General features: G+C 45.7%; 1 protein-coding gene across 4 annotated transcripts in view; it reads left to right on the top strand.

The window, feature by feature from the left end:
- Positions 1-27,896, top strand: part of MOB3B (MOB kinase activator 3B) — a 233,722-nt gene that overhangs the window by 182,352 nt on the left and 23,474 nt on the right. Inside the window, exon 4 of one of the 4 annotated variants that reach the window (XM_039475256.2) lies at positions 24,713-26,233. The exons of the other annotated variants lie outside the window; for them this stretch is intronic. Coding sequence (XP_039331190.2) covers positions 24,713-24,742 — 30 coding nt within the window. The 3' untranslated portion in view covers positions 24,743-26,233. Of the gene's footprint in view, positions 1-24,712; positions 26,234-27,896 lie in introns of those variants that run through there. 4 annotated transcript variants of the gene reach the window in all.

Genomic DNA, 27,896 nt, shown 5'->3' with positions numbered 1-27,896 from the left:
CACCACGCACAGCCACACATCTCTGTTTGCTGTTGTCTGAGTGTCTACCACACAGGTTGTGTTGAGGATCCGTCCAGCACCCCACTGGGGTAGGAGAGTCAGCATCATACAGTGGCTAAGAAAAGTCTTAGACTCTGTGGCTTCCAATCCTGGACCCTCCTTTTACTAACTTGCAACCTTGAGCAAGATATAGGGCTTTTCAAAGCTTCATTTTCCTCATTGATAGAACAGGTATGATAATAACAGTTATAAAAATTAAATGGGTTAGTCATGGCAAGTGCTTAAGAAATGTTAGCTGAATGAGATAATTAATGGTGGTACAGTAGCTGGCCTGTAGGTAGTGGGAGTTTCTGAATTCTCCCTTCCCTAGCTCCCATGACCCCTTTCTGTCTTAGTGATTGATTCCCTAGGTAGACTTCTAGCAGATGTAGTTAATTGTATTTGTACTGGTTGCTCTCATGGGATTACCAACTCTTTGAGGGCTAGGAATGTAAAGGACATATTCCTGCCTTGCTTAGGATACCTAGTACCTAATCAGTGTTTAATGTATTTTTGAATTGCGGAGAGTGCTTTAAGGATGATGCACCTCCATTCAAAAGGATTACACCCTGGTCACTCTCAATACACCTGTCATCTCCGAATGTGCCTGCAGACCTCCACTTACCCATTTCCGTGTTGGAAATAATGCTTCATCCTATCAGATTAGCAGTGGAGATTGAAAGCAAAATAAGGCAGAGAGCAGGGATGCATCATCAGCTTTAGGCCTCACAGAGAAAGACAAGGTCTCAATTCTCAGTCATTCTCTGTTCCAAATTCCAGATAGATCACCCAGGAAATCTGGAATCCTCTCATACTGCTTTTGTGCCCTGGTGTGTCAGGCAAAGGGTAACCAACCCTCCCTGTTTTAGCAGTGAAATTCTCATGTCCTGGGAAAACCCTTGGTCTCTGTCAAACTAGGACTGTTGGTCACCCAGGCCTCTAAATAGGAATACAGTTTGGATTTCAGAAGCTGGGAAGAGGTCACCCTGGCTAGCCTGCTGAAGGCCAGCACTCCATCCACCCAGAGCTTGCCTCCTGGCTCCCGTTGGGACCTGCTGTTTGGCTGCTGTGGCCGGCAGCCTGGGAACCCCAGGAAGCACTTGCCATTTCACTTGGTCTCCAGCAAGTTGGGGGAGGCTGGTACGCTGACACAGACACAGACATGACAGAACTAGATCATCCATTGCTCCTGTAAATGCAATAGCTGAAGATAACTTGAACTCATGCAACTTCGCTGTTGGAGGAAACAGCCCAAATGATGCTCATAGTCAGAAAATGGGCCAGGCCCTGACTGAATGAGCAGGCTGCTGTTAGCCCTTGGCTGCCAGGGAGTCAACTGACAGAATTAAGCTAATCAGAATTATCTTTAGCACGAACAAATAGCCTGCAATGTTTTGCTGGCCTTTCACTGAAAACAAAAGCAGACTCAGAGTCGGCTGTTAGCAATGCCTTAGTTGTGAATGGAGAGCTGATTAGGGCAGTGGAGGGGAGAGATTTGTGAGGTGGGGAGGACAGACAGGAGGGGACTTGTTCACCCTAATGCACCTGCTGACCCCTGGGTGACCTTGGTCCAGGACCTCCCCATTCTCTCTCCAAGGCTTCATTTTCTTGTTTCTAACAATGAGGGTGATTATACCATCACCCACCTTGTAGAGGTGCTGCAGTGGAACCAAAGTTCAGCACAGGGCTGTTCTGTTACCTTATAGCAGGGTGCTTGGACCATAGGGCTTTCTCAGAAGGAGTCCACATACACACACACCTGCATCAGAATCTCCTGGAGGAAATATTTTATAAGTGCATTCTTGGGCCTCACCCCAGATACACTAAATCAGAATTATTAAGATCAGTGTCTAGTACCAAGCACCCTCAGTCTGCATTTCAAACTTTAATGTGCATATGAATCACCAGGGGATCTTGCTGAAATGCAAATTCTGATGCAGTACATCTGGAGACTCGAGAATGTTCATTTTGCTCCCACATGATACTGATGCTGTTGGTTCCCAGACCACACTTTGATGAGAAACAACCTAGATGACAATTACCCTCAAATTTGAAAGTTACCGCTTTTAGCACTTCATCTCTTCTCTAGGATTGGGAGTTAGCTCAGTGAGATGGGAAAGTAAAGCAAAGAAAGAAAGAAAGAAAAGAAAAATCTAAAGATCAGTGTTTGCCAAGAGAGCTTCTCAAAATGCCAGTCCTGAGTGATGGTCAGTGAAAACAGACTTCCATCTGTAGTCAATCAAATGAATTTACAGAATACAACATCATCTGCGCCCTTGAAGATGTATAGTGCACAATAGCACATCGAAGGCTTTGAGAAGGTGTCCAGTAAAGAAACTTGTTCAGTTTTGTGTAGCCCACCCAAATTAACTGCATTTGGCTACTGGGCTTTTTTGTTTTTACTCACTGATATCTTAGAGATATCCTGATCTGCGGAACACAGCCTGGGCAGCACTGCTCACCTTTGTGATGTGGTATGTCTCTAGATTTTGTATATTTTCCTTATGCCTCCACCCTGGCCCCTAACCACACAGCCACCACTGTCTCACGGAGAGGGATGGGAGAGGGAAGTGAAACTCCACGTGGAAGGGCTTCACACACACACAAGAAATGCAGTCCTGTTCACTGTTGCTCCTCATCCTCCCACATCGTTGTGTGACAGACACCCCATCATGGAATTCTTACTATGAGCATGACACACAAGCATTTTCAAGAAATAGTAACTTCATTTCTTCAGTCCAAGGTAATCTATCAATTCCTCTTTACATGTATTATTTCGTCTCCTCACATTTACTCCTTTTTTTTTTTTTTTTTTTTTTTGACAGGGTCTCACTCTGTCACCCAGGCTGGTGTGATCATGACTCTGTATCCTCCAGCCTCCTGGGCTCAGGTGATCCTCCCGCCTCAGCCTCCTAAGTAGCTGGGCCTGCAGGCACATGTCACCACACCTGGCTAATTTTTTGACTTTTTGTAGAGACAGGATCTCACTATGTTTCCCAGGCTGATCTAGAGCTCCTGGGCTTGAGCAATCCTCCTCCCTCGGCCTCCCAAGGTGCTATGACTACAGATGGTGCCCAGCCAGACTTGTTGCTGTTATTTCCAGCAGATGTGATGGGCAGTTTCTCAACATCTGAACCACATTCCTCTCCCTCCATCATCACTGTCGTTTTGTCACACCAAAGCGCACGCCCCACCCCCAATGTGTGAGTGCCTCTTGGCTAATAATTGAGATTTATGGGTAGGCTTCACCACCAAAACCATCTTTTAAAAATGGGTGCTTTTTAGAACAATTTGAGGACCAAAGATTTGGGAAGCCTTGTCTCACAAAGGCCCAGCCACAAGCCTATCCAGGCCCCAGCATATGCTGACCTCGTGTTGCCCTAAGAGGCAGCCAGGCCACGCCTACACTTCTCTCAGAGCTGCTTGGGTGAGTGCAGTAGCTAAGGATGGCCTGCAATGATAAGATCAAGTCAGGTCTGTGAAAAGAAGCAGAACCTCTCGCCTGAGCCAGAGCTACTCCCTAAAATAGCCAGCAATGAAGAGCCATTGTGGGGCTTCTGAAAGGACCCTTTCTTCTGAAACATCATCTGTACAGAGGCCTCTGGGTTGCTTCTTGTCAGGCGGATTCTTTGGCTTTCAGCCAGATGGCTTGGACATGGACACAGCCATTGTGGAAGAGCTGCAGCCTGTGAAGCTGACAGTTTGGGCTTTACAATGGCATTTCCACTTACGTCACCACATTAGTTACCACATAGGGCAAGACAGGTAACGGCTCTGAGCCTCAGTTTCCCCATCTGTGAAAGAGATCATCCCTAGAATTCTCCCAGCTTGATCTACTGAGATTATTATCTTTGACCTGGTATGTCAGCTGCCTTGTCATCTTTTATCTGAGACAGCCTTTTCTCTTTGCTTAGAGAGGCCGTCGCGGATTCAAACCCACCCTGAGTGTGCAGCAGAGAGTAGCTGGAGTGTGCACTCATGGGGCTTTGCCAGTTCAGATGACAAGCATGTGTGTGTCCAAGGTGGCATAGGCTGTTACTGGTTGTTCAGAATAATGCAGAGGCTCAGAGATGAGGGGAGAGCCTGCCAGAGATCATTTTAGGAGACTTGGCAGATGTATTCTAAAGTGTCAATTGGAAAAATAGCAAAGACATGTGACTATTTCCAATGAATTGCCTTATGCTGGGTAACTGAGGATGTGGCAAAAATAGCCACATGTCTCTGCCAGTCCTATTTATTCATCCCTTGTTGATGTCTAGAGAACTTTTGCTTCTGGTTTAATAGATGCCGGGTGGTTAGTTTTTGTTTTGGGGTTTCTCTTTGTTTTTAATTTCGTCAGGGATGAGATGTGGCCTCATTTACTCTGGGGCCTAAAATATTAATCACAGTCAAAGATGACTCCAGTAAGAAAACTGCCAGCATGTAATATTAAATAATAAAGGCAGGATTCAAAACTCTACTGGAAAATCACTAATCATATATCCATAGATGATAACGGAAATAGAGCAAAAAGTGTCAACAGTGGTTTTCTCTTGGTGTTATTATAGATAATGCTTTTTTTTGGTATGTATATAAAAGCCTTCTGCTTTAAAAGGCTTTTCCAACCGCTTGTGACTATTTAGATTAAAATTAAATTTAAAATTACTATCTCAGCTTTACTAGCCACATACTAAGTGCTCAAAAGCCACATGTGTCTCGTGGCTATTGTACTGGATATCATGGATACTGAACTTTTCATCATTGTGGGACATTCTCTTGCAGCAGTGAGCCAGAGGCCCTACCTTCAAGAGCTACTTGTAATGCACTATTAACAACCACTTCCTCCACAAATAGCCGCCACGTGTTCACGTTGTCTCCCTGCTGCCGCAGGAGGCATTTCCAGTTCATTGTTCATTGTTTAAGCCCCTGGTAGGGTTGCTTCTCTTTGCTAAGCCACTTCTCTCCCACTTTACAGACAGGAATAAGTAAAACTCAGCACCTTCTGCTCTACATTTCTCCCTAGATTTCCCATCAGAACCCCCCTCTCAGGAAGCTACTCAGTGTCTTAGGGGAGCTATTGGTCTGAGACACCAAATAGTAATTGTGCTTTTCATTTTTTTGGTGTTCTCCACAGGGTTGGAAGTTGCTGCAGGATGTCAGTCACAGCAGGGATTAATTCATCTTCATGAACATTTATATGAAAATGGAAATAGTATGGCTTGATGCCCATATATAAGCCTGCCAAATGTTGGCTGCTATGTGTGGTCTAGACTAGCTTAAATTTCCCGGCCAGATAAGATTAGATTCTTTGGCTCCAAAAAATGTCAAGCAAGTATTAACTTGGAATTTGTATGAAGGAAGGTTTTATTTGTTGAAACATAACACCATATCTTTTTCCACCACCCACCTGTCCCATTGCAATAAAAACATGAAGGTAAGGCAGGTTACAGTCAGTCTCTACCCTAGGGACTTGTGTGGTCACTTGTGTGGTCTTAGGAGCACTTCTTCCTATGAAATGATTTTATGCATAAAGGTCAGATATACAAACCACCAGCAAAGCCAGTTAAGCTGTAATGTACCGGAGCATAATACTAATTAGTTTTAATTCCAAGATGTTGGTGCTAATAGAGTCCTATTACATTGTGCAGAGAGTAACTGAACCAATAGACAAGAATAAATGCATGGAGGCAGATCTGGAAGAGGAGAGAGATGTGCAGACAGCTCCATAGGGAACTTCCCAGAGTTCTTTGAATGGGCCATCCCCTCTCACCTCTAGGCCATGGTATGTTCAAGTCCTCTGGCTTCCATGTCCTCAGCTTAAATCCTGCTCATCCTGTAAATCTAGGCTGAATTGTCCCTTTCTCAGAGACAACTACCTTCCACTCAAAATGTTAAGTCCCTGCTAGCTACTCCCAGAATGCCCTGATTTCAGAGACGGCAACCAAGATGGAAACCACTATGTATCTTCTACAGACTGGAGTCAGAAGTGATAACCCAACCCTCTTCCCATTTTCCATTCATTAGAATAGGAAGTCCAGCCCACACAAAACGAAAGGGGAATTAAGGTCTGTTTCTTTCTCTGTTTTTTGTTTTTGTTTTTTGGTTTGGGTTTTTTTGAGATAGAGTCTTGCTCTGACACCCAGGCTGGAGTGCAGTGGCATGATCTCAGCTCACTGCAACTTACGCCTCCCTGGTTCAAGCAATTCTGCCTCAGCCTCCGAAGTAGCTAGAATGACAGGTGCATGCTATCACACCCAGCTAATTTTTGTATTTTTAGTAGAGAAGGGGTTTTACCATGTTGGCCAGGCTGGTCTGAAGCTCTTGACCTCAAGTGATCTGCCCGCCTCGGCCTCCCAAAGTGCTGGGATTATAGGCACGAGCCACCACGCCCAGCCATATTTCTTGAAGAGAGAAATGTTAAATAATTTTTCAACGTATTTTTAAACCACTACAGAGACCAACATTTTTAAACTGGTGAAGTTTTCCGTTGACCTCTCCATTTCTCTTTCTTTTTCCATTTTCTACATCCCAAAGCACAACAAGTTGGCTACCTCTCCAAAGTGCTCATTGCTCAAGGAATCTGTCTCTGTGAAAACTCCTATTTGTTCTTCATCCCCTTCCTTGAAAGAAACCAATCTAGCCAACTGTATACATGTTCTCACTTCCCATTCAATTCATAGTAACTTGCCCTCCACCACTCCAGAAACCTGGTCTTTCTACTGAAGTACAGTTGTGAGTCACATAATGCTGGGAATGCATTCTGAGAAATGTGACTTTAGGCAGCTTCATCACAGTGCTAACATCATTGAGTATACTTACACAAAAATAGATGCTATAGCCTACTACACACCTAGGCTACATGGTATATAGCCTATTGTTCCTAGGCTATAAACCTGTGTAGTGTGTTACTGTTATGAATGCTGTAGGCAACTGTAACACAATGGTATTTGTGTATCTAAATGTAGAAAAGGCACAGTAAAAATAACAGTATGAAAGATAAAAGATGGTCCACCTGCATAGGGCACTTGCCGTGAGTGGAGTTTGTAGGACTAGAAGTTATTCTGGCTATGTCAGTAAGCTTAGGTTTGCTTACTTTCACCCTGTACCTTCTCCCAGAATCCACCCTACATGTAACACCTTGGCTAGACCTAATGGTGTTTTTGTCACCCCCTTGCTGGCAGCAATCACCACCCTACCCTAGAAGCCCATCCAGATGAACTTCAGAAGCCTGGCACCTCACCTGTGCTATAGAACCCATCATGCAAACCCCCAGGAACTATGCTCCAGGCACATGGCTAGGTGCTAAGGATACAGTGACAGGCCAGGCTTGGTCCTTCTTATATGTGCAGACATATGGATGGTCTTAATTTTCCCACTAGTAAAATAAGAAGACATAGCCAAGATCAGCAGTTACCAAGCTGTGGCCCTTAGCGCACAGGTTCTGTAGTTTGCTGGGGGAAGCTGGAACCCAGTGCAGGGACCTCATCTAATCTGAGCTGCCACATCTCTCTTGTGAATGGTGTGTGTGTAAGATTACATTAGAAGAAATGGTTTCTGCTGCTAAAATTCGTTGTAAATCCATTAGGATAGGTTCAGATTCCCTTCAGTTCTGGCACGTTGTGGGTCCAGAATAACATAGATCGTTACTGCCTTTCCTTTTACTTAGTTTATTTCCAATAGTATAATTTTATTTATTTTAATTTATTTTGAGATAGAGTCTCACTTTGTTTCGCTAGTCTGGAGTGCAGTGGCATGATTTGGGCTCACTGCAACCTCCACCTCTCAAGCACTTCTCCCACCTCAGCCTCCAAAGCAGCTGAGACTACAGGTGCGAGCCACCACAACTGGCTAATTTTTTGTATTTTTAGTAGAGATGGGATTTTACCATGATGGCCAGGCTGGTCTCAAACTTCTGAGCTCAAGTGATCTGACCACCTCGGCCTCCCAAAGTGTTGGGATTACAGGCATGGGCTACCACACCCAGCCTCTAATAGTATAATTTTAAAATAGGAATTGGTGGTAGAGATTTATGTTCATGTCTTATTAAAATATTTTCACATAGAAGAGCTTTAAATGGCCTGTAATAACTATATATATTTTTTCATTTGATTTGTTCAGCTTCAGAGGATATAATAATAGGGAAGACTTTTAAGTAAAGCTCTGAGCCAAGTTCTGTAGAAAATGTGTTTATGTATTACCTCATTCAATCTGCACACAATTCCTTGAGATAAATACTGTTTTAATCTTCATTATAAAGAGGAAGAAAATCAGACATGGAGGTGAAATAACTTGTCCAGTGTCACACAGCTCTGTGGAGCCAGGAGTTGAGCACATACAGTGTGATTCCAAAACCCAGATACAGCCTTTCCTAGACCATTCTGGCTGTTATAAGAAAATACCTCTGGCTGGGTAATTTGCAAACAACAGAAATGTATTGCTCACTGTTCTGGAGGCTGGGAAGTTCAACATCAAGGTGCTAGCAAATCTGGTATTCAATAAGGGCTTGCTCTCTGCCTCAAAGATGGCACTTTCTGACTGCATTCTCACATGGCAGAAGGGCAAGGAAGCCCCTTCAGGTCTGTCTTATCAGGACACTAATCCCATTTATGAGGGTGAGACCTTCAGGACTTAATCATTTCCCAAAAGGCTCCACCTCTTAATACTATTTCAGTGGGCATTAGGTTCCAGCATGACTTTTGGAAGACACCAGCATTCAAATTATAGCATGGTATCTCTTGAGGAAACTAATTTGAGGTGGATTTTTGCCCAGAGACGTACTTACTCAACTAGATTCTGATGATCTACACCAGCTAGATGATTTCCAAGGGCCTCCAGGTCCACGAGCCCAGCTCTCTCCCTCTCTCAGCAGTGTATGGCTCTGGGACCATAGTCAAGTCACTTTAGATACCTGAGCTCACAGTGCACATAGTTGAGAGACTCCGGTGAGACAGCAGTAAGAAGCCAATCCTAGGTGCTGGTGTGGCTCAAAATATACGACCACTGCCCTCAAGGAGTTTAATGACTATGGATCAGAAGATCCAAACCTAAAGTCAACAGAGCCAGCCAGGTAACAAATACCAGTTAACAGACAAGTAGCAAGAAATAGGAAGCTGTGGGGGCAACCACCATGCAACCCCAGCTACTGGTTTCAGGGTGGGCATAGAGGCCCAGTGCTTCCAGACCAAAAGAATTTGGAACTCTAGCATTTTAGGTGAGTTCTCCAGAATTTTAAGTGATGGCAACTACTTAGGAAAGTTCTTGTATCTTATTTTATTTTTAAATCTACAGGCCTAACAAACCCCTTCTGGAAGTACAGTTTGCTTAGGGACCAACCATCTGTTTGCAGCCATGCTTTATACAGGGCCTATGGTGGGCAGGAGAGGTTCTGACCCATTGCAACCTGGCAACACATCCACAATGCCCACATTTAGAGGGTAATTTTTGGTTTTCCCTTGTCCTGAAAGCCCACAACTTTCATGCATATAAAGCAAAGTGTTTGAGTGTGGGCTTGGGGGAAGCATATGCAGGGTTTCAGTGAAGATGACAAGACAGTGGTCATGTGATTGGGTTGATGTCAGTTTCACCCCATGCTGCTGCCTGCTGGATCACCGTGGCTGGCCTACAGTGACTATATTGCCGCAGGCACCAAGAGACAGAGCATGGCTGTTCCTTTGTCATTGGCTTCACTTGACACGACCAGTGTCATCGCCAGTTGGCATTTAGGTCGCTGACCCTGTCGCAGCCAGGCCAAGACTGTAAGCAGCTGTTGTTATGATATGTGCCTTCTGCAAACAGTAGAGCCTTCAGAAAGCACACTGTGCAGCACCTCTGCTCTGGGAAACGGGTGGAAAGGACCAGAGTGCTCACAGCACATGCAGAAGGCATTTCATCTTATGCATCTTTGGAAAACATTGGCAAATACACAAGAATCAAAAAAGTTGTTAGGCCACATCCACCCCCAGCTTTAATGTTACGGCCTACTGATTGAAGAGGACGACTTTTCATTAAGGTTGGCACTCTTGCCCATATCTAAATTCCATTTTTATTTCAAGGTTTCTATTGTGGTTTCCACTTTCTTTGGAACTCCCTCTTTCCCTGGTGGCTACGACAGCCTTTGTATGTGTGCTGCAGAGGAATCTTCACAGATGCTCAGCGGGTGTGGTTTTTCCCTTGGTGTCACTAGGGTAAGATGTTGGAGTTATAATAGGTTCTCAGACATAGTTACCCTATTTTGCTTTTGGTTGCTAGCACAATGATACTTGGCATTTTGTATTAAAAGAAGGAGATTATTCTAAATGGAAGAATTCTCATTTGTATTTCTAATACTGACAGTGATAACAGAGGGAATTGAATTAGTTGGGCATGGATGGATGTTTTCTTGGAGACACACACACACAAGCACCCACATGAACGTGCACTAATGCTTGTTTTTCCCAATAAAGCTTCACATCTTTCAAAACTCCTTCCATGAGAATTTTTGTTTCGTTTCACTAATGGACTTATGTATAAAAATCTTCCTTGAAGCTTTTGAATTTTTTTCTCTAAAATAGATAGCTATGGGTTTTTTTTAATTCTAATTTTTTTAATTGTGGCAAAATACACATGAGGAAATTTGTGATCTTAACTTTTTTTGTTTTTGAGACAGTCTCACTCTGTCGCCAGGCTGGAGTACAGTGGCATGATCTCAGCTCACTGCAACCTCCGCCTCCTGGGTTCAAGTGATTCTTCTGCCTCAGCCTCCCAAGTAGCTGGAATTACAGGCATGCGCCAGCACCTCCAGCAAAGTTTTGTATTTGTTAGTAGAGATGGGGTTTCACCATGTTGGCCAGGATGGTCTTGATCTTTTGACCACACAATCCGCCTGCCTTGGCCTCCCAAAGTGCTGGGATTACAGGCGTGATCCACCGCGCCCGGCTGATCTTAACTATTTTAAGTGTACAGTTCAGTGGCATTAAATGCACTCACATTGTTGCGCGATCATTACCATCCTCTAGCTTCCCACTCTGTATCTTGGTACCTATGGCTTTTGTTTTTGTTGCTCTTTCCTCACATATGAATCAGGTCTTTAGGATTTGCATATGAGACCAGAATAGGGAACAAATATTACATGAAGTAAAAGGATATCTTGCTTTATTTGTCTTGAACTGAACCAGGGCTGCTACCAATTTTTGAGGCATTACACGATTTCCCTCTTATGTTGAGAGCAAACTACAGTGTTAACAACAGCAGCATATAATGCCCTGCATTGCTAAAAGCGCTAAAATTCCAGCCTCATAATAAAAGACGAACGAACAGGTGAGGAAGGAGCCCTAACAAGTAAGAATGCTTTTGGCTTTTTAAGCACATTTCTTTTATGTAAAATTGATACTGGCTTCATGGATCATTCACCAGGAGTCTAAGAATAAGGAAAGAAGAAGACTTTTCTCTTTCCAGACTCTGAAAGTCAAAGAGGTTTAGTTCTAAGGGACCGTAGGCATGTAGAGTTCACTCCACTCTTGCTTTAGAAGTGTCTTCCTACTGATGTAACATCACTGTTCTCCCAAGACAGAATACTGAGCTATTTATATATGAAATAAATATTGGACTGTTTATTGCCAGGTCAATTTTGGAAAGGCAGCTTGGGGATTCATTTATAACCACATGGGTTAAAACCAGAGTCTCACTGGCTATGGTACTGGCATGGTGCAGCGCGAGGTCAGCAAACCTTCCTGAAAAGGCCCCGAAGCTAAATGCCAGTCTCTGTCACAGTGGCTCAGGTCTGCTGTGGAAGTGCAGAAGCAGCCACAGGCGTTCGTCCATAAGTGGGTGTGGCTTGTTCCAATAAAACTTGTTTATGGACATAGAAATTTGAATTTCATAAAGTAATCATATGTCATGAAATAGTCTTTATTTAACCATTTAAAAATATAAAAGCCACTCTTAGTTTATAGGCCATGCGAAAACAGGTGTGGACTGGATTTGGCCCATGAATTGTCATTTTCTGGTCCCTGATCTAGGAGAAAAACAGGATTCTGAGGCCTGTTGATAAGATCCAAATGACATCCTGGTTTAAATTCTCGCTTTGCCAGGTATCAACCATGTAACCCTGGGCAAGTCATTGACCTCTCCAAGTTTCAGTTCCTCTGTGGGGGAAGCATAATGGCCACCCCATAGACCTGAGAGTCCATGACAGTTAGGCACAAAGTGGTGTGAGCACCTGACGCTCTGAGGAGACCAAATTTCTCTCTGTGAGAACTTGAGAACATGTTTCAATAGGTGGTAGTTCAAACTTCTAGCAAGAGATCTCATTGTATTAAAAGGAAAATTTTAGTTTGTTTCATGTTTATTTACTCTATCAAAATAACACTTCATTCCTACCAAAGGAGTGAGACTGCTTAGAAACTACAGACTTCCAGCCAGGTGCAGTGGCTCACACCTATAATCTCAGCACTTTAGGAGGTCACAGAGGGCGGATCACCTGAGGTTGGGAGTTCAAGCCTGACCAACATCGAGAAACCCCATCTCTACTAAAAATACAAAATTAGCTGGGCGTGGTGGTGCATGCCTGTAATCCCAGCTACTCGGGCAGGCTGAGGCAGGAGAATCGCTTGAATCCAGGAGGCAGAGGCTACAGTGAGCCAAGATGGCGCCATTGCACTCCAGCCTGGGCAACAAGAGCGAAACTCCATCTCAAAAAAAAAAAAAGAAACTACAGACTTTCTAAATTACAGGCCCACTGAGGAAGCACATTCCCATGTTTTCATCAGACACACAATAGAGGTCTTATTAAGCAACAGCAAGCTCTGTCCTGTGGTGAATTCAGCTAGGCTGAACAGCTTCTATGGAATCCTTTGTTTTCCCAGGGGAGGTAAATTCTTCCTTTGGGGACCCATGCCCTGAAAGTTCAGAATACCCCCACCAACAGGACAAACCATTTGTTCAGAATTTCTTAAATGTCATTAAGAGTTTGACCCATTAAGTTTCTCTCGGAATAAATAAAACTCTGGTGCCTGCAACCTAACCTGGAGTTTCCGGAACTCTCTGCTCCACTGGCCAGTGCCTGCCCTCCCACTCCTGATGGAAAGGCCGCATGACAGAAGCAAATGGGAGAATTCCTTCCCCTGCCCTCCCACATCCAGCCTTTAAGGATCTGCACAACCCCGTAGCGGAGCGTTGGACCATGCTGAAATCTGTTCGGTTCCTCAAAGTGGGTGGGTGCGCCCAGTCACCCTTTGCTCATCCCAGAACATGGGGCAGCAGAAGCATCTGCCAGAAACCAATCCACCTGTGCTGACAAATGCTGGTTGTGAGAGGGAGGGAGCCAGACCCCCGCCGGCTGTGCAGACCTCCATGCGGGGGGGGCTCTGGAGAAGCTGGGCAAGCCGAGAAGAAAAGGAGTGGGGAGCAGCAGCCGAATGTCAGAGATCTCAGTGTCACGCTGAGCAGAATCACAGGTTCCTTTGATCACAGGTAGCCTCGCTCTGAGCAGAAGTCAGGTTGGATCCCCTTTCCCATCCGTGCACCAGTGAGGCGGGCCGGGGTGGGAAGGACATGGTAGCTGGATCCACAGAGCAAGGCAGAGTGCTAAAAAAGCATAGAGTTGCAGAATGAGGGGGTGGGCTGCGGGGCTCTGGGGAGGGATCCCGAGAGATGCAATGACCACAGACGGTCCTGATGAATGCTGCTGCTTTCACGGTGCACTGCGAGGCGGCCACCAGGCGTCTGCAACCCGTCTCCTGTGGCTAAATGAGAGAACTTCAAAAATGTGCAGCTCTGTCTTTATAAGAAACGATGTAAATCAGGAGGCTGAATATGTTTACATAAAGTGACTTATTTTTAATGTTTGTAGGGTTTGGGGAAAAAAAGCAGTTTGATCCTTGTATCGGTATGAGTAAATATTCTCCGTGGGTGGCGGGTGTGTGTGTTTATCTAGCCATACATATGTATACGTACACTTCGGAGCCCACACGTATGTGCACACGTTCACACACACACCCCCTGCCAGCATGGACACGCCCTCCGTGTCAGTAATGTGGGCTGTTGTTTAGAAACAGAATTAATCAAACAAATATCGTTCTGTGTGGCTTTGGGAAGTCTGGCCTGCCTTGTTTCTATTTTTATTTCGTTTGGCTTATTTGCCACCTACATTCCTGAAAGAGCAGAAAGAACATTTCTAATTCCTATGTGCTAGTTGGATCCTGTGTATACTTAGAGTTGGAGAAATTTTTTAAAATATTTTTGTAGCCTGGCTGCCCTGCCTGCCTTAGAAGAATTCAGACTTTGGGATGCTAGCAAAGGAAGGCAGCAGCCCTGGCTGGGGGCCTCCTGGGAACCGTCCTGCTGGCCGAGTCCCTGCTCCCATGGCCCGTGCTGGTGTGGTACCGACTCAGAGAGACTCAACTGAAACAGCACCTGTAGATATGAATGAAGATATTTTCAGCATAACGTCTTGGAATACAGTGGACTGGTTGGGAGGATGGGTTTTCACGTTTCAACCTTGGCCAGGGTAGTTACTAGTTATGTGACCACAGCCAAGGTATTTAACCCCCATGACCTCTCTGTAAAATCAGGATGACACCACTCACCCCGTAAGACTGATGTAAGGACTGAATGAAATGGTGTCCAGCACGGAGCACAGTGCCTGGCACACAGAAAAGGTTCAGGGAATGAGAGAAACCACTCCATTCGGAACACAAGACACTTGTGTTAATTAACTGTGGCTTTCTTATCACTGCCCCATCTTGTTCACTCTCTCCTGTGACCTGGCACTGCTTCATTCATTCATTTGCCCATTTCTCAAGTTATTCATACCAATAAAGCCTAGCTCCAAAATAAATTTAAGGTGGCTGATGTCAGCCCCTACTGGAATTCTCCCTCCCAGATGCTATGAAACAGACACAACAACATTACAAAAGAATAGTCTTTTAAAAAAATGTTTTAACCTCATGCCTGAACCTCGCCTAAGGAATCTGCCCTTGACTCCCGGTTCCTTCACCCTCCTCTGAAAAGAAGCTTCCAGGCAGGAAGCCCCACCAGCTTGATCACTGCAGAAAAGGCTTTGAGGGCAAGAATAAAGAGCCCTGAGCCTAGCAGGAGGGCGTGGCAGGGAGATTCTCCCCAAGGGCTCCCAGGGATCCCTGACCTGCAGCACTCCCTCCACGGCCTCACAGAAACAGCTGGGGATGGTCCAGGAAAGCAGCCTGAGCAGCCCTGGACTCACCCTCCTCACTCTGCACTGCGGCTGCAACTGAGGGCTCCTTAGAAAGTCATGCCCCACCAGGCCCCACCTGTGGGGTTACCTGCCTGTCCACTGCAGTTGGGGTGGGAAGGGCCCTTCCCCTGGAGTTGCCAAGGCATTTGGAAAAAGGGCAGTGTTATTTCCTCTAATACGTACAGCTATTTGGATTCTAGAAAGCGAAAAGAGAAACACCACGGGAAGTGGGGAGCCAGCCTCGTTTGGACAGCTGTGGTCCCAACAGCGACACAGTGGCCTCCCTGTGCCCGAGGCCAGGCAAGAGCTGGCCAGCTGCCATTCCCACCTTCCACAGTTCCCGCTTTCCCACATGGACTTGGCTGGAGAGTTGTTTGGGATGTTTTGTATTTGCTTGTTTTTGTTTTCTTTTTTTCTCTTCACTCTTTTTCTGGGAATTTCCGTGCAGCAAGCAGCCTGATGTTTTTCCCGGGTCTTCCTTGAAGCAAGACACTCCCTTCAAAGCAGAACTGCACCTGCCCCCCACCCACCATCTGAAGGAGTGCCGGTTGCCAGGGCAAATTCTTAGCAACCTGCCCTGGGGCCCTGCTGGGATCCTCTTTCTCTCTTTCCTCACACCAGTGTTCTGTTCCCTTTCTGGGAATTGCTCTGTCTCCCATCTACGTGGCTTGTAAGCTTCACTCACACCTAAGCAGGGCTCAGAAAGAGGAACTGGAGTGCTCTGGACAAAACAAGGAAACGAGGCTCTCCATGCAGAAGGAACAAGGATGCAAAAATGCAGGTATACACAAAAGCAACGTGCGTGCGAGCATCTACAGCCACAGACGGGACAAGCGTGCAAAGATGCAGGCATACACAGAAGCAGCGTGCGTGCGAGCATCTACAGCCGCAGACGGGACAAGCATGCAAAGATGCAGGCATACACAAAAGCAATGTTCGTGCGAGCATCTACAGCCACAGACGGGACAAGCGTGCAAAGATGCAAGCATACACAAAAGCAACGTGCTTGCGAGCATCTACAGCCGCAGACGGGACAAGTGTGCAGAGATACAGGCATACACAGAAGCAGCGTGCGTGCGAGCATCTACAGCCGCAGACGGGACAAGCGTGCAAAGATGCAGGCATACACAGCAGCAGCGTGCGTGCAGGCATCTACAGCCGCAGACGGGGGCTGGAGGCAGATCTAGAAATCCTTGCAAGTCATGGGAAGCTGAGGACTTGATCTGGTAGGAAATGGAGATGCGGGAGAACAGTTTTATTCCTCCCTGGATCTTCAGCAGTACCTTTCCAGACAGTGCTGTTGATGACACCAGCGGGGATTAGAGAGTGGTGCTTCTGGGCCTTGATGCACGCTGGAATCATGTTGCTGTTACCTCTAAGACCACAAGCAGCATGGTGCCATGGGGAATTCTGAGCCTTTCATCCTGGACAATTCAGAGAGAACAGTGGTTTTGATTTTTTTTTAGACAGAGTCTGGCTCTGTCGCCCAGACTGGAGTGCAGTGGCACGTTCTTGGCTTAGCGCAACCTCGGCCTCCGGAGTTCAAGCAATTCTCCTGCTTCCCAAGTAGCTGGGACTACAGGCATGCGCCATCACGCCCAGCTAATTTTTTGTGTATTAATAGAGACAGGGTTTCATGTTACCCAGGATGGTTTGGATCACCTGACCTCCTGTTCTGCCCACCTCAGCCTCCCAAAGTGTTGGGATTACAGGCATGAGCCACCGTGCCCAGCCTGGTTTTGATTTTGATCATCAAATGCCTTAGCACAATACCACTGCCTCTTTTGGTTCTGTTGGGGTTTGGGGGAGCCCTTAGCTCCCCTGAGAGGACGTTTCTCCAAAGTTTTTGGTCTCCTGCCCTCTCAAGAATGAGAGAGGGGACCAGGTGTGCTCACAAAGTAAACACTGGACCCCAAACAGTGTTGCAGAGGAGTGATTTTATTTAGGTGGAGAAACAGAAAAAAGAAGAGAGAGAACTTCCACGAGAGGGAGGGAGGGAGGAAGGAAGGAAGGGGGTCCAAACATGGAGTTTGAAGGGGACTTTTAACCTGGGAGGAACCCCCACCTTCTCCAAGAACCCTGGCCAGTGAAAGGAGTTCCTTAGAACTTCTGCTGCAGTGATTGACTTTTGACCCTTTCCCTCACCTGCGAGAATGAAAACAGAGACTGTTAAATCTCCAGGATGGAGAGAGATGGGAGGGGGGCAGACGCTGGGAAGTTCTTGCCCTTAAAACTACTCCCCGTGGTGGACCCGGAAAGAGAACACATTCCCTCACTTCCACAGCCCCTGAAAGCACACCTGCCCTTGCCTGGGACCCTTTTGACAGCAGTATCACCATGCCTCCCACGGTGCCGCGATGCTAGAGGAAACCTCACTGAATCCTGTCCCTGTCTGAAGTCCGAGAGGATTCCACATGGGCCCACACGCTGTAGCTGAGAACCCCAGGATCCCTTGCCGATGCCGGCTCATTTTCTTTGGTCTCACCCTCATCACTCCTCCAGGAAGACTGCCCAGTCCAGAGGGGCTGGCTTTTGCTCTTAGTGGGTTAGATCTTGAGATAAGGAAGTAGCAAAATATTGGTGTGATAGTGAGTGTGGAGAGACGGGCTGAGGGAAGTGAGCGTTGGCAGGAACTGAGGACCCTGTTGGGAGGGTGGTGAGGGCTTGGCACAGACTTCGCCAGCCCGGCTGCTTGGAACGGAGGCAGGAAGGGCAGGGAAAAGCCATGAGAGAGGGAATTTGCAGGATGGGCAAGGCTCTCAATGCACACCTTCCCCAGAAGAAACAAATGAAATATGGCTACAATCTGGAGATTTTTAAGTCTCTAAGAAGTGGAATTTGTGAGATGAAAGGCATCGAGAAAGCCCTCTTTCTGACCTGGCCTCTAACTCCGAGAGCCTTCACCTTGCTGGGGGGAATGAAACTCTGCCCGGTTGGAGGGTTTCGGTGCTGCCCACCCTCAGCCAGCCAGAAGGTTGGCCCCTGCACTTCCGCTGCAGGTCCAGCCGCTTTCCCAGCTCTGTCCCTGTCTGCGTGGAGACAGGGGCTGACCGCAGGCCACAGGGCCGAGCTCCGGCTGGGACTGAGGCTGCACTGCTGATGAATGCGCCGGGAGGCACTTTGTGAAACGAGCGACACCCTCTGACGGCCTTTTCCCGTGGACTCGCCGTGTTCCTCACATGCCTTTTCAGCAATGTCACATTTGATCTTACCTTTAAAAGGTATTGATGAAGCTGCATTATTGTTGAGTCTCTCCTACATTCTGTTCCATTTCCATTACTTCAGGGTGTGTGTGTGTGTGTGTGTGTGTGTGTGTGTGTCCATGTGCACAGGTGTGCTGGATTAGAGGAGAGCCCTATTTCCTTTAGATACATGAACTCCTCCCTCTGGTAGCCACCATTAAACATCCAATGACTTAAAATAGGCAGTGAGAAGTACACAGTGTCATGTCAGACGTGGCCCTGAGACAGGCGCACTCCTCGCTACCCTGCTTAAGCCCTCAGCGGTTCGAGGCTGGCTCTGCTGGGGGAGGAGTTTCCCGCACCACGTGGGCTCCGCTCCTTCCACGCACAGAGCCTTCTGTGTCTCCTCGTGCTCCCTTTCTCCCTTGATTATTTTTTGTTTCCAGTATTTCTTCCTCCCCCTTTCTCCTTCTTGTGTCTCAGAATCAGCAGGAAGCTGGTGATTAAAAGAAGACATGGGTTTGGAAACGCTGCTGTGGCCGCTCTTCTACCCCTTATGTATTTTACAGCAGAAACAGGAAGCCTCACTCCTTGTCTTTTAATACTCTCTCAAGCAGAGTAATGAAAAGAGTGCTTGCTTGTTTTTGATTTTGAGTCCACTAAATCTTGATTCTTAGACTGACTAGCTGTGTGAACTTGGGCAAGTTACTTGGAATCTCGGAGCCTCTTTTTCCTCATCTCTAAATTAGAAAAAGTAATGCCTCCTTCACAGAGCTGTGAGAAAATGCACAAAGTCTAAGTGCTTTCACCACCGTAGGTATGCAATCCGTGTGTCCTTCCACCTCTCATTTTACTTGGGTCCGCAGACCTAATGTGTTCCTCTTCACTGGATTTCAGTTTGATTAAATATTTTTTAAGCACCTAGTATGTGCCAGGTCTTGAGCAGCGGGGTCCACGCAAATACAAGGTAGGGTTCCTCTCTTCGAGAGCAGCCTGCTGCTGAAACCAGGAATGTGACAGTCACAGAATAGCGTGAAAGGTGCCGTTGGCACTGAGGGAATCCGGAAGAGGAGCACCTAGGATTTGGGGGGGACAGGGTGGGAGGGTAGAAGAAGGTGTCCCTAAGGAGCTAAGCATTACAGGGTGTTGGCCACGGGAGAAGGGTGTTCTGGGAAGAGAGGAGCATGTGTATGGAAATTGCTGTGGGTTCCATGGGAGAGAAGGAGCATCGGGCACTGATGGGGGATGAGGTTGAGTGCCTGAAAAGACTCTAGATTAAGAAGAACATTGTTACAGTGGAGACGTGGTTTGTAAATTATCGAAAGCCATTAAAGGAGCTTAGGAGCACCATAAGAGGGTAAAGATTTTACCTGCAGCACGCCAAGCCCGCTTTAAGAAATCCTTGTGTTTCTTGTTTGTTTTCTTGTTTTGTTTTGTTTTGTTCTGTTTTGTGATGGAGTCTTGCTTTGTTGCCCAGGCTGGAGTGCAATAGTGCAGTCTTGGCTCACTGCAACCTCCGCCTCCTGGGTTCAAGGGATTCTCCTGCCTCAGCCTCCCGAGTAGCTGGGATTACAGGTGCCCACCTCCACGCCTGGCTTTTGTATTTTTTTAGTAGAGGCAGAGTTTCGCCTGTTGGCCAGGCTGGTCTCGAGCTCCTGACCTCGTGATCTGCCTGCCTCAGCCTCTCAAAGTGCTGGGATTACAGGTGTGAGCCGGCAGAAATTACCACCCAACAGAAATCCTTGTTTACACAAATTGCCCCTTTGGAATTGATGTGAAGTCAGAGAGCCCACAGGCCGGCAGTCCTGGTTCTGCCGCTAATTAGTTTTGTCACATTAGGGAAGTCACTTACTCTCTGATGGTCTGAGTTGCCACATCTCTGAAATTGAAGTGTTGGAGTAGGTGACACCCGTGTTTCCTCCCAGGTGTAACAACAGCCTGTGACTCTGTGACGATGTTACTGCTTTTTGGAGCTTGTTTCATAATTCCTAGAGTTAACTTATTTAAATTGCTATGCAAGCATGATGAATGACACCTGGTAAACATCGAGTGTTCTTTATATGTTCCACGAGAAAACTAGATTACTGAAACGTGTGATGACGCAGTGCAGTAAACTGAGACCGTTGATTTCCTCGTAGTCTTGGCTAAGCCGGAGAGTATTTGTGTGACTTGGAATAAGTCATTTTACTTCTCTGGATCACTATTCCCTACCCTCCACTAACTGCCAGTTATAAAAATGGGTACACTGAGAGATTGGAGTAAGATTTGACTCTTAGAGTTCATGGAAGTTTGTTCAGTGGCTCTGAAAAACTTCTTGCTATTGCTAACAAGTACATAAAGAAGATTTAAACTTAAAAAGTGTTTAGATCAGAACAAAAAAAAATTGAGTATCTTATGTAAAAGACAGGCTGATTCCATCCACCCCCACCTTCCCCACAAAAACCAGGCAAATGTCATTTTAACTTCATTTCTAAAATGAAATACGATTTCAGTTTGGAGTCTCTGCCTACTTTCCTTTTTGTTTTTTAAATAACTGAATCGTTTTCTTAGGGAAAAATTCATGCATATCAAAAATATCTAAAAATTCAGACTATGCAATGGACAAAAATATTAGAAATAGAAAACAAACATAATTTTATTCACCTGAAGATAAATTTATCATGTCGTACCCATATTTTGTTTATTTTTCCCAAAATAACTGGATCAAAACATATATCCTGTTATGCAATGAACAAAATATCCATCGTACATTAACATACAACAAAATGTGAAGGTTCTTCTCAGATTCAGGCAAAAATGAAATGATGAGTTCCAATGTGATGTCCTGCAAATGTGTGCAAGAAAGGAGCTGAAAATTGTTTCTTAAAGGATGTCAAAATTTGCCAGACAGAGAAGGGCAGAAAACATTTACCAGATATAAGAAAGAAACCACTAGAAACTGGCCAGTTGGAGACCTGGAGAAGTCTGGTTGGCCTGGCTGGTGTGGTGAGTGGGAGGCAATTCAGCAGGAGGTGAGCAGGGGGTGGTGGGACCTCTTTCTTTGCCAGGCCTCAGAGGATGGAATTTGTTTTGCTGACAGTGGAGAACCAGGGACTTCATAGAATCTATTACTGCTTTATTTTAAAACAAATGAAACTGACCACAACCAAGATTCTACTCTACTCCTCTGCTAAGAACACATTTTGAAAAATTCGGGTGTTTAAAAAAATCTTCATAGACAAGCCAAGCACAGTCTCCAGGCTCTTTCTCAGAAGATTCTCATCACCTCTGTGGAAGCCTTTTAATGCACGTTTTGGAATTCTTTAGTGAATTCATTCACAGGGTGTTCAGTAATTCCAGCAATGGCAAATTCATCGTAAAGAGCACCCCGGGTAGAGGTTGTTTTGGCCACACTCTCGGAGAGGAAGGAATGTGTTTGGCCCTACTGGATGCCTGCGGGAGGACTCTGATGAAGAAAGCGATGGAACCTAGCCTTGGCCATTTGTTTATTTAAACGAGTTGTTTTTTTAAACAGCTCATTGGCTCCACCCAGTGGACAAGTGCTAGAATACTGCTTTCAGAGCCTGTTGCCGCGCTTTGAAAGATGGATCCAACTCAAGTGTCTTTCCTGCAGTTTCTGATTTGCTACTTCAACCATTCATTCCCTTTACGAATTTAAGAGGCATCCCAGGAAACGGTTTTTATCCTGCATCTCAGTGTCCTTGAATAAGTCCCTGTCCTCTCTGAAACTTATTCTGCTGTTTAAAAAAAAGAAAAAGAAAACTCTTTCATAGTTCTGGTGTGCATAGTCTCTAGAGGTGTAATTGTTCCCGTATTTGCCCATTATATCTGTCATTCAAACTGGCATCAGCCTGGATAAAGAAAAAAATATCTGTGGCATTTTGAAAATTTATGAATGACTGCGAACAGCTGTAATTATATGTGTCAGTATATGTCTGTATTATCCAATTGTGTATTCGTAAGAATATCTTCGAGACATTATCCTACAATTGCATTGTATAGTAGAAAGAGCCAGGCTTTGCAGTGAGATAGACCTGAGTTTAAACTCTAGGCCTGCAACTTTCTACATGACCTAGTAAGTACTCTCCTTCCCTGAGCGTTTTTCCTCATCAGTACAGTAAGATGGCGAATCTTATTTCACAAAGCATAATATCTGTAGAGCAGTAGACACCGAGACTGGCCAACAGTGGGCTTCTGTTTAACAAAAACAGCTGTTCCTGTTGAGCACTCTGCACCTTATCCATTTACCTTGAGCAAATAGCTTCTGCTCTGAAACTGGGATTCTTCCTCTGTCCAGTGGAGATCATAGTTCCTTGTCTTCGAGTTATGCAAATCCAGCAGTATAACCACTCCAAAGCACCTGGCACCTTATAGGTACTTAACAGTTGCCAGCTTCTTTCTTTCCAAAAGTACTGACCTGTTGCAGATAATTAAGTTATAAAGCTAAATTTGTGTTTATCCGATGAACACACTCTCTCTCTCCCTCCTTCTCTTTCTGTCCCTCTCTTCTCTCAGACACACACAGGCATGCACGTCTCGCATTCTCATCTTATTTCTCCCATCTCTTTCATCAAAAGTTAGGCCAAAAGCCAGGTGCAGTGGTTCATGCCTGCAATCCCAGCACTTTGGGAGGCCAAGGTGGGTGGATTCCTTGAGCTCAGGAGTCTGAGACCAACCAGGGCAATGTGGTGAAACCCCGTCTATACAACAGACTTTAAAAGTAGCCAGGCATTGTGGCGTGCGCCTATAGTCCCCAGCTACTCAGGAGGCTGAGGTGGGTGGATAGCTTGAACCCGAGTGGTTGAGGCTGCAGTGAGCTGTTGCCACTGCACTCAAGCCTGGGCCAGAGCAAGACCCTGTCAAAAAAATTAAATATATATATATATATATATATATATATATACACACACACACATATGTATATATGTAACTGCCTGTATTTAATAATTATAGAGATATAAAAGTGCCTAGATTCTGCCCTGTCTGTTGTTATTTCTTTAGCCAGCACATTTGTGTGGTTTTTGAATACAAAGCTTCTCTGAACACCTGGGCACTCCCATGCTCAGGCTCCTTTTTCCCGATGTTTCCTATTATATAAGGTGTGGTAGTCCAGGGTAGTATGCAAGAGATGTGGCAGCTGCAGCCAGCTTTGCAGCAGGTGGAACTTGGAAGGAGATCATTCATCTAATTAAAATGACATTCAACTTGTCTTCCCAAGATGCTAAATGGCACAGGGCTCATTACTAGCCTGCTCCTCAGACCATCCTTGGAGATGAAAGAGGCGCCACTACCCTGGCACAGTGCCAGGGGCGAGGGATACAAAGATGAAAGCACATGGGGTGATTCAATGAGTGCTTCTTTTTCCTGGCATTTAGTAGCTCTCAGTCTAGCAGGGCCAACAGGTATGCCCAGAGCCCCAGCACACACACGCACACACACTCACACACATACACACACACAGACACACACACACAGATGTACAAATCCATACACTGCATAGAAGAATCAATGTGTGCACAGGAGGAGAGAGTGGCTACCTCCACAGCGAGTGGGGCAGAAGTGTTGAAAGGTTTCCCGACAGGTAGAAGTCACCTTACCTGAGTTGGAGAAATGACTGGCAATTTGATAAGTGAAGAGGGGCAGGCGCAGGGTGTGGTAGGAGCATGGGACCCAACCTGTGAGAGCCCCAGGGAAAGAGAAAGGATGGCTCATTCGGGATCCATAAATGCCTACGAGAGCCAGGCAGGTGGTGTGTGTCAGACGTTTTGGTGTATCATTCATTTCTATTTTTAAAAATGTCCTCCTTCCGGCTTTTCTTAACTTATACCCACTTAAGTTATCCATTATTTTTCCATCTTTGATTGAAACTTAGCTTAAGAGAAATCTTTCCCTACTCGAAAACTAGCAGTCCAAATCCATTTACTGTATCAGTTTGTAAGTGGCACGTGGCTCCTGTGGGGGAGGCTGGTGGGAGTGGCAGGGTTGGGACAAACTGGAGAGCAAGTGCTGAAGACGCAGCCGTTCTTCAACTCCAGCTGTTCAGAAGCTCCCAATCTTGCAATTTCTAAGAAAAAGCAAGCAACCTGGATTTTGATAAGAGAGTCAAATTTTTAAACAGTGCCTTAATGGAAAAAAAAAAAAAAAAAAAAAAAGTCTGCAGACCAAACGGAACACATCCTCATGCTAAGCCTTGGTCATCGACTGCGCTTGCAACCTTTCATTTACAGGCTCCAGAGATTCCAAGAGCATTTTCAGGATCCTTCATCAAACCGCTGCTCTGCTTATAGTTTCTCCTAACCATCCTTTTCCCCTTGCTTTCCAGAAAGAGATGACGAGCAGGATGTGTCACTGATGTTCCACCTCACCCTCTGGAAGAAAGGAAAGCGGTTTCCTCCTGGAGCCCTGCATGGGCAGGAAGTGGACCACCCTGGCTGAAATGACACACCTACTTCCAGGAGCTGCAGAGCTCCTGAGAGACGTTCCCCACTCACTTTGTGTGCTCTTAACCTTCTGAGTGCTGCTAGCCCAGACCCGTGGACCAGGCAGACCACAACGTGGAAGAAGGACCAGCCCCTTGACCCTTCTGGCTGGAAGACAGCCGAGAGGAAGCCTCTGCACTTCCACACATGGCATCGTTCTGCCTGTGACCTGCCGCCTAAGCTTTACTGGAATTCAGGTTTTGAGACTGGGATGCTTGTTTGTATTTTTCCAATTATCTGTCTTGTCAGCTGGCCGACTCCTCTGTGATTGGTTTTCTAAGTGCCGGGTGAATTCTGGACCTCTGGATGTGCAGCGAGTTTTTATGCAATAAGCCTTCCTTGCCGGCCTCTAAGAGCTCCTGCTCTGCTGCTGTGATTTAACACTGTGCAGGACCATGGAGCTCGGAGAGACCTGAACCCCCACCCCCCGCACCCGCCTACTCTCCCCGCCATAGCTTCCGTAGCATTTCCCTAATTAGTTTTATCGGGGACACGCCATGGGGTGGCTCGTCTCTGCCCCAAACAGGGTCTTCACATTCTAACTCCAGGGAAGAGACTGGTTACTAGCATAAAGCTGACAAGTTACCGGGTCACCTGATCAGAATGTATTTTTTATAGCCACCATCATTCCTTGTCTCTTCAGTTGAAGGGATTCTTTCCTGTTTCCCAGGAGAGAGAAATAAAAGTCCTAAATGACTGAGAATGGTCAGCAGGAGCTTTGGCCCTGATTACTACAGCGTTTGTTCTTTGTTAAAGGGCAGGGAGTCGCAGCTGTCTCTACGTAACACTAACATTTCAGTGAAAAAAACAAAAGTACAATTGGTTATTTGGTACATGTAGATTCAACACCCAGACGGCTGACTGGCAACCTTCCCCACTGGCCTTCTGAGCATTTAAACCCGGCCCATGTCCTCTCCCCAGTCCACCCTCTCCCCTCCTCTGCCATGTTATGTTACGGCACAAAATTAATTTCCACCCCTGTGATTGTGCCACGGTTGCCAAGGTGACAGTGGAGCCGGAGCTAACTGCCTTATTTCATCCTTTCCCATTTTTCTGTTCCAGAAGACAGTCAGAATAATGCATTCTGTACTATGTCCTGCCTTTGGAAACCTAAATGAGTTTTCGTTGATGAAATGTTGCCTTCTCTGATTCATTCACAAAACTGTGGTGGTTCTGACCGCCTGTGATGAGGGGGTCATAATACTTGCAGTGATCCTTTGAATTTAGCAGAATGTTTGCTGGTGGAGGGAAGTAGGTAAGAATGTATTAGTGGATGTTAATGTAATAACGATTAAACAGTAACTAAACCACTCTGATTTTGTTTTATTATACATGTGTTAAAGCCTTCTGTGGCTGCCACAAAAGCCTAGAATCATGAAATCTTTGTCCAGGCTGAGAAAGGGCTGCCTCTGTGGTTACAGTGGCATTCGCTCTTGCCCTAACCAAGCCGGCTGAACCTTGCTTTGTGTCTTGTAAAGATCATCTCGTGGAATCTAACTGCTGCTACCTCACCAAGTTGCTGTGCCCTGGTCAACAATAAACATACTTTTCTCCCCCTTCCTAAGTAATTAGGAGAGGACAAGATAGGCCACGTTTTTTCCCCACATCACTTTTGGCTGAAAGAATATCTGACCATCATAGAGATCCAGGAACAGAAACAAGAGCCCGTACTTCCCAGCCTGTGCAATATGCGGTTACCAGATGGGAACGCAGAGCAGTGGGACAGAGGTGGCTCCGGAACCCAGGAACCGGAGGGACACTGCAGCAGGGCACCACGGAACGCCACAGGATTTCTGCATTAAAAAAGTTGAGTATGTTCCTGCATTTCAGCAAGATGTAATCAAGCAGGAGGCTGGAATCTGGAGACCTCTATGATTCATTCTTTTTAAGGTTATTTTCTATTAATTGTGCAAATGAAATTTCCACTCAATTTAAAAATCCAAATGTTTTTAAGCTTCTTGGAACAGTTTTATCCTGCTTATATTGTTAATTTCACTAATCAACTCTTTTAGGGTAAATTCTGGCAAACTACTCTTTTTTTTTTTTTAATTACAGAATGTTCTCGTTCCCACAGAACTTTGGCAAATTCTGAAGAGAATCTCTGCAGTCAATTTGTATCGCCTTGGCTTGGCTCCATCTAACTGCTCATCTCTGTTATAAATGGAGCTTCAGCCCTCTGAGTCAGAGACTGACAGCTATCCTTCTTCCTAACCTGGCCTGCTCTCCTTTCTCTACATTTTTTTTTTTTTTTTTGAGATGGAATCTTGCTATGTCACCAGGCTGCAGTGCAGTGGCATGATCTTGGCACACTGCAACCTCCGCCTCCCAGGTTCAAGGGATTCCCCTGCCTCAGCCATCCAAGCAGCTGGGAGTACAGGCACTTGACACCATGCTGGGTAGTTTTCTGTATTTTACTAGAGACCAGGCTTCACCATGATGGCAAGGATGGTCTTGATCTCCTGACCTCGTGATCCACCCGCCGTGGCCTCCCAAAGTGCTGGGATTGCAGGTGTGAGCCACCTGTCTGGTCTCTACTTTTGTTTTAATTTTGGAAAATTTTAAAGTAAAAGTTTCAAAGTTGCAAGATTATAGTGAGTAGCCTTATGTCCTTCAGTGCATCAGTTGTTAACATTTTGCCTTGTTTTCTTTTCTTCCTTTTTTTTTTTTTAAAGGGAAAGGGTCTCTCCCTACGTTATCCAAGCTGGCCTTGACCCCTTTGCCTCCAGCGATCCTCCCACCTTAGCTCCTGAGCAGCAGGACTCTGGCTTGTGCCACCACGCCTGCCTCCCATTTTCTTTCTCACTGTAAATACACATTCTCATTCTTGAATCATCTGAAAATAAGTTGCAGGCATCATGAAAATGTAAAATACTTCATCATGTTCTTCCTTTTGATAAGAACATTGTCCTCTAAATCTGCAATATTGTCACACCCATGAAATTGAACACTGCTGCTGTATAAATCGAATATGTGATCCGTATTCAAAATTCTCCAGTTGTCCTCAAAATATTCTTTCTAGCTGTTTAT

This window comes from Saimiri boliviensis, chromosome 2 (genome assembly GCF_048565385.1).
Source record: "Saimiri boliviensis isolate mSaiBol1 chromosome 2, mSaiBol1.pri, whole genome shotgun sequence".
In the NCBI taxonomy this organism is placed as follows: Eukaryota; Metazoa; Chordata; class Mammalia; order Primates; family Cebidae; genus Saimiri; species Saimiri boliviensis.
This window is presented reverse-complemented; position numbering and strand designations above follow the sequence as displayed.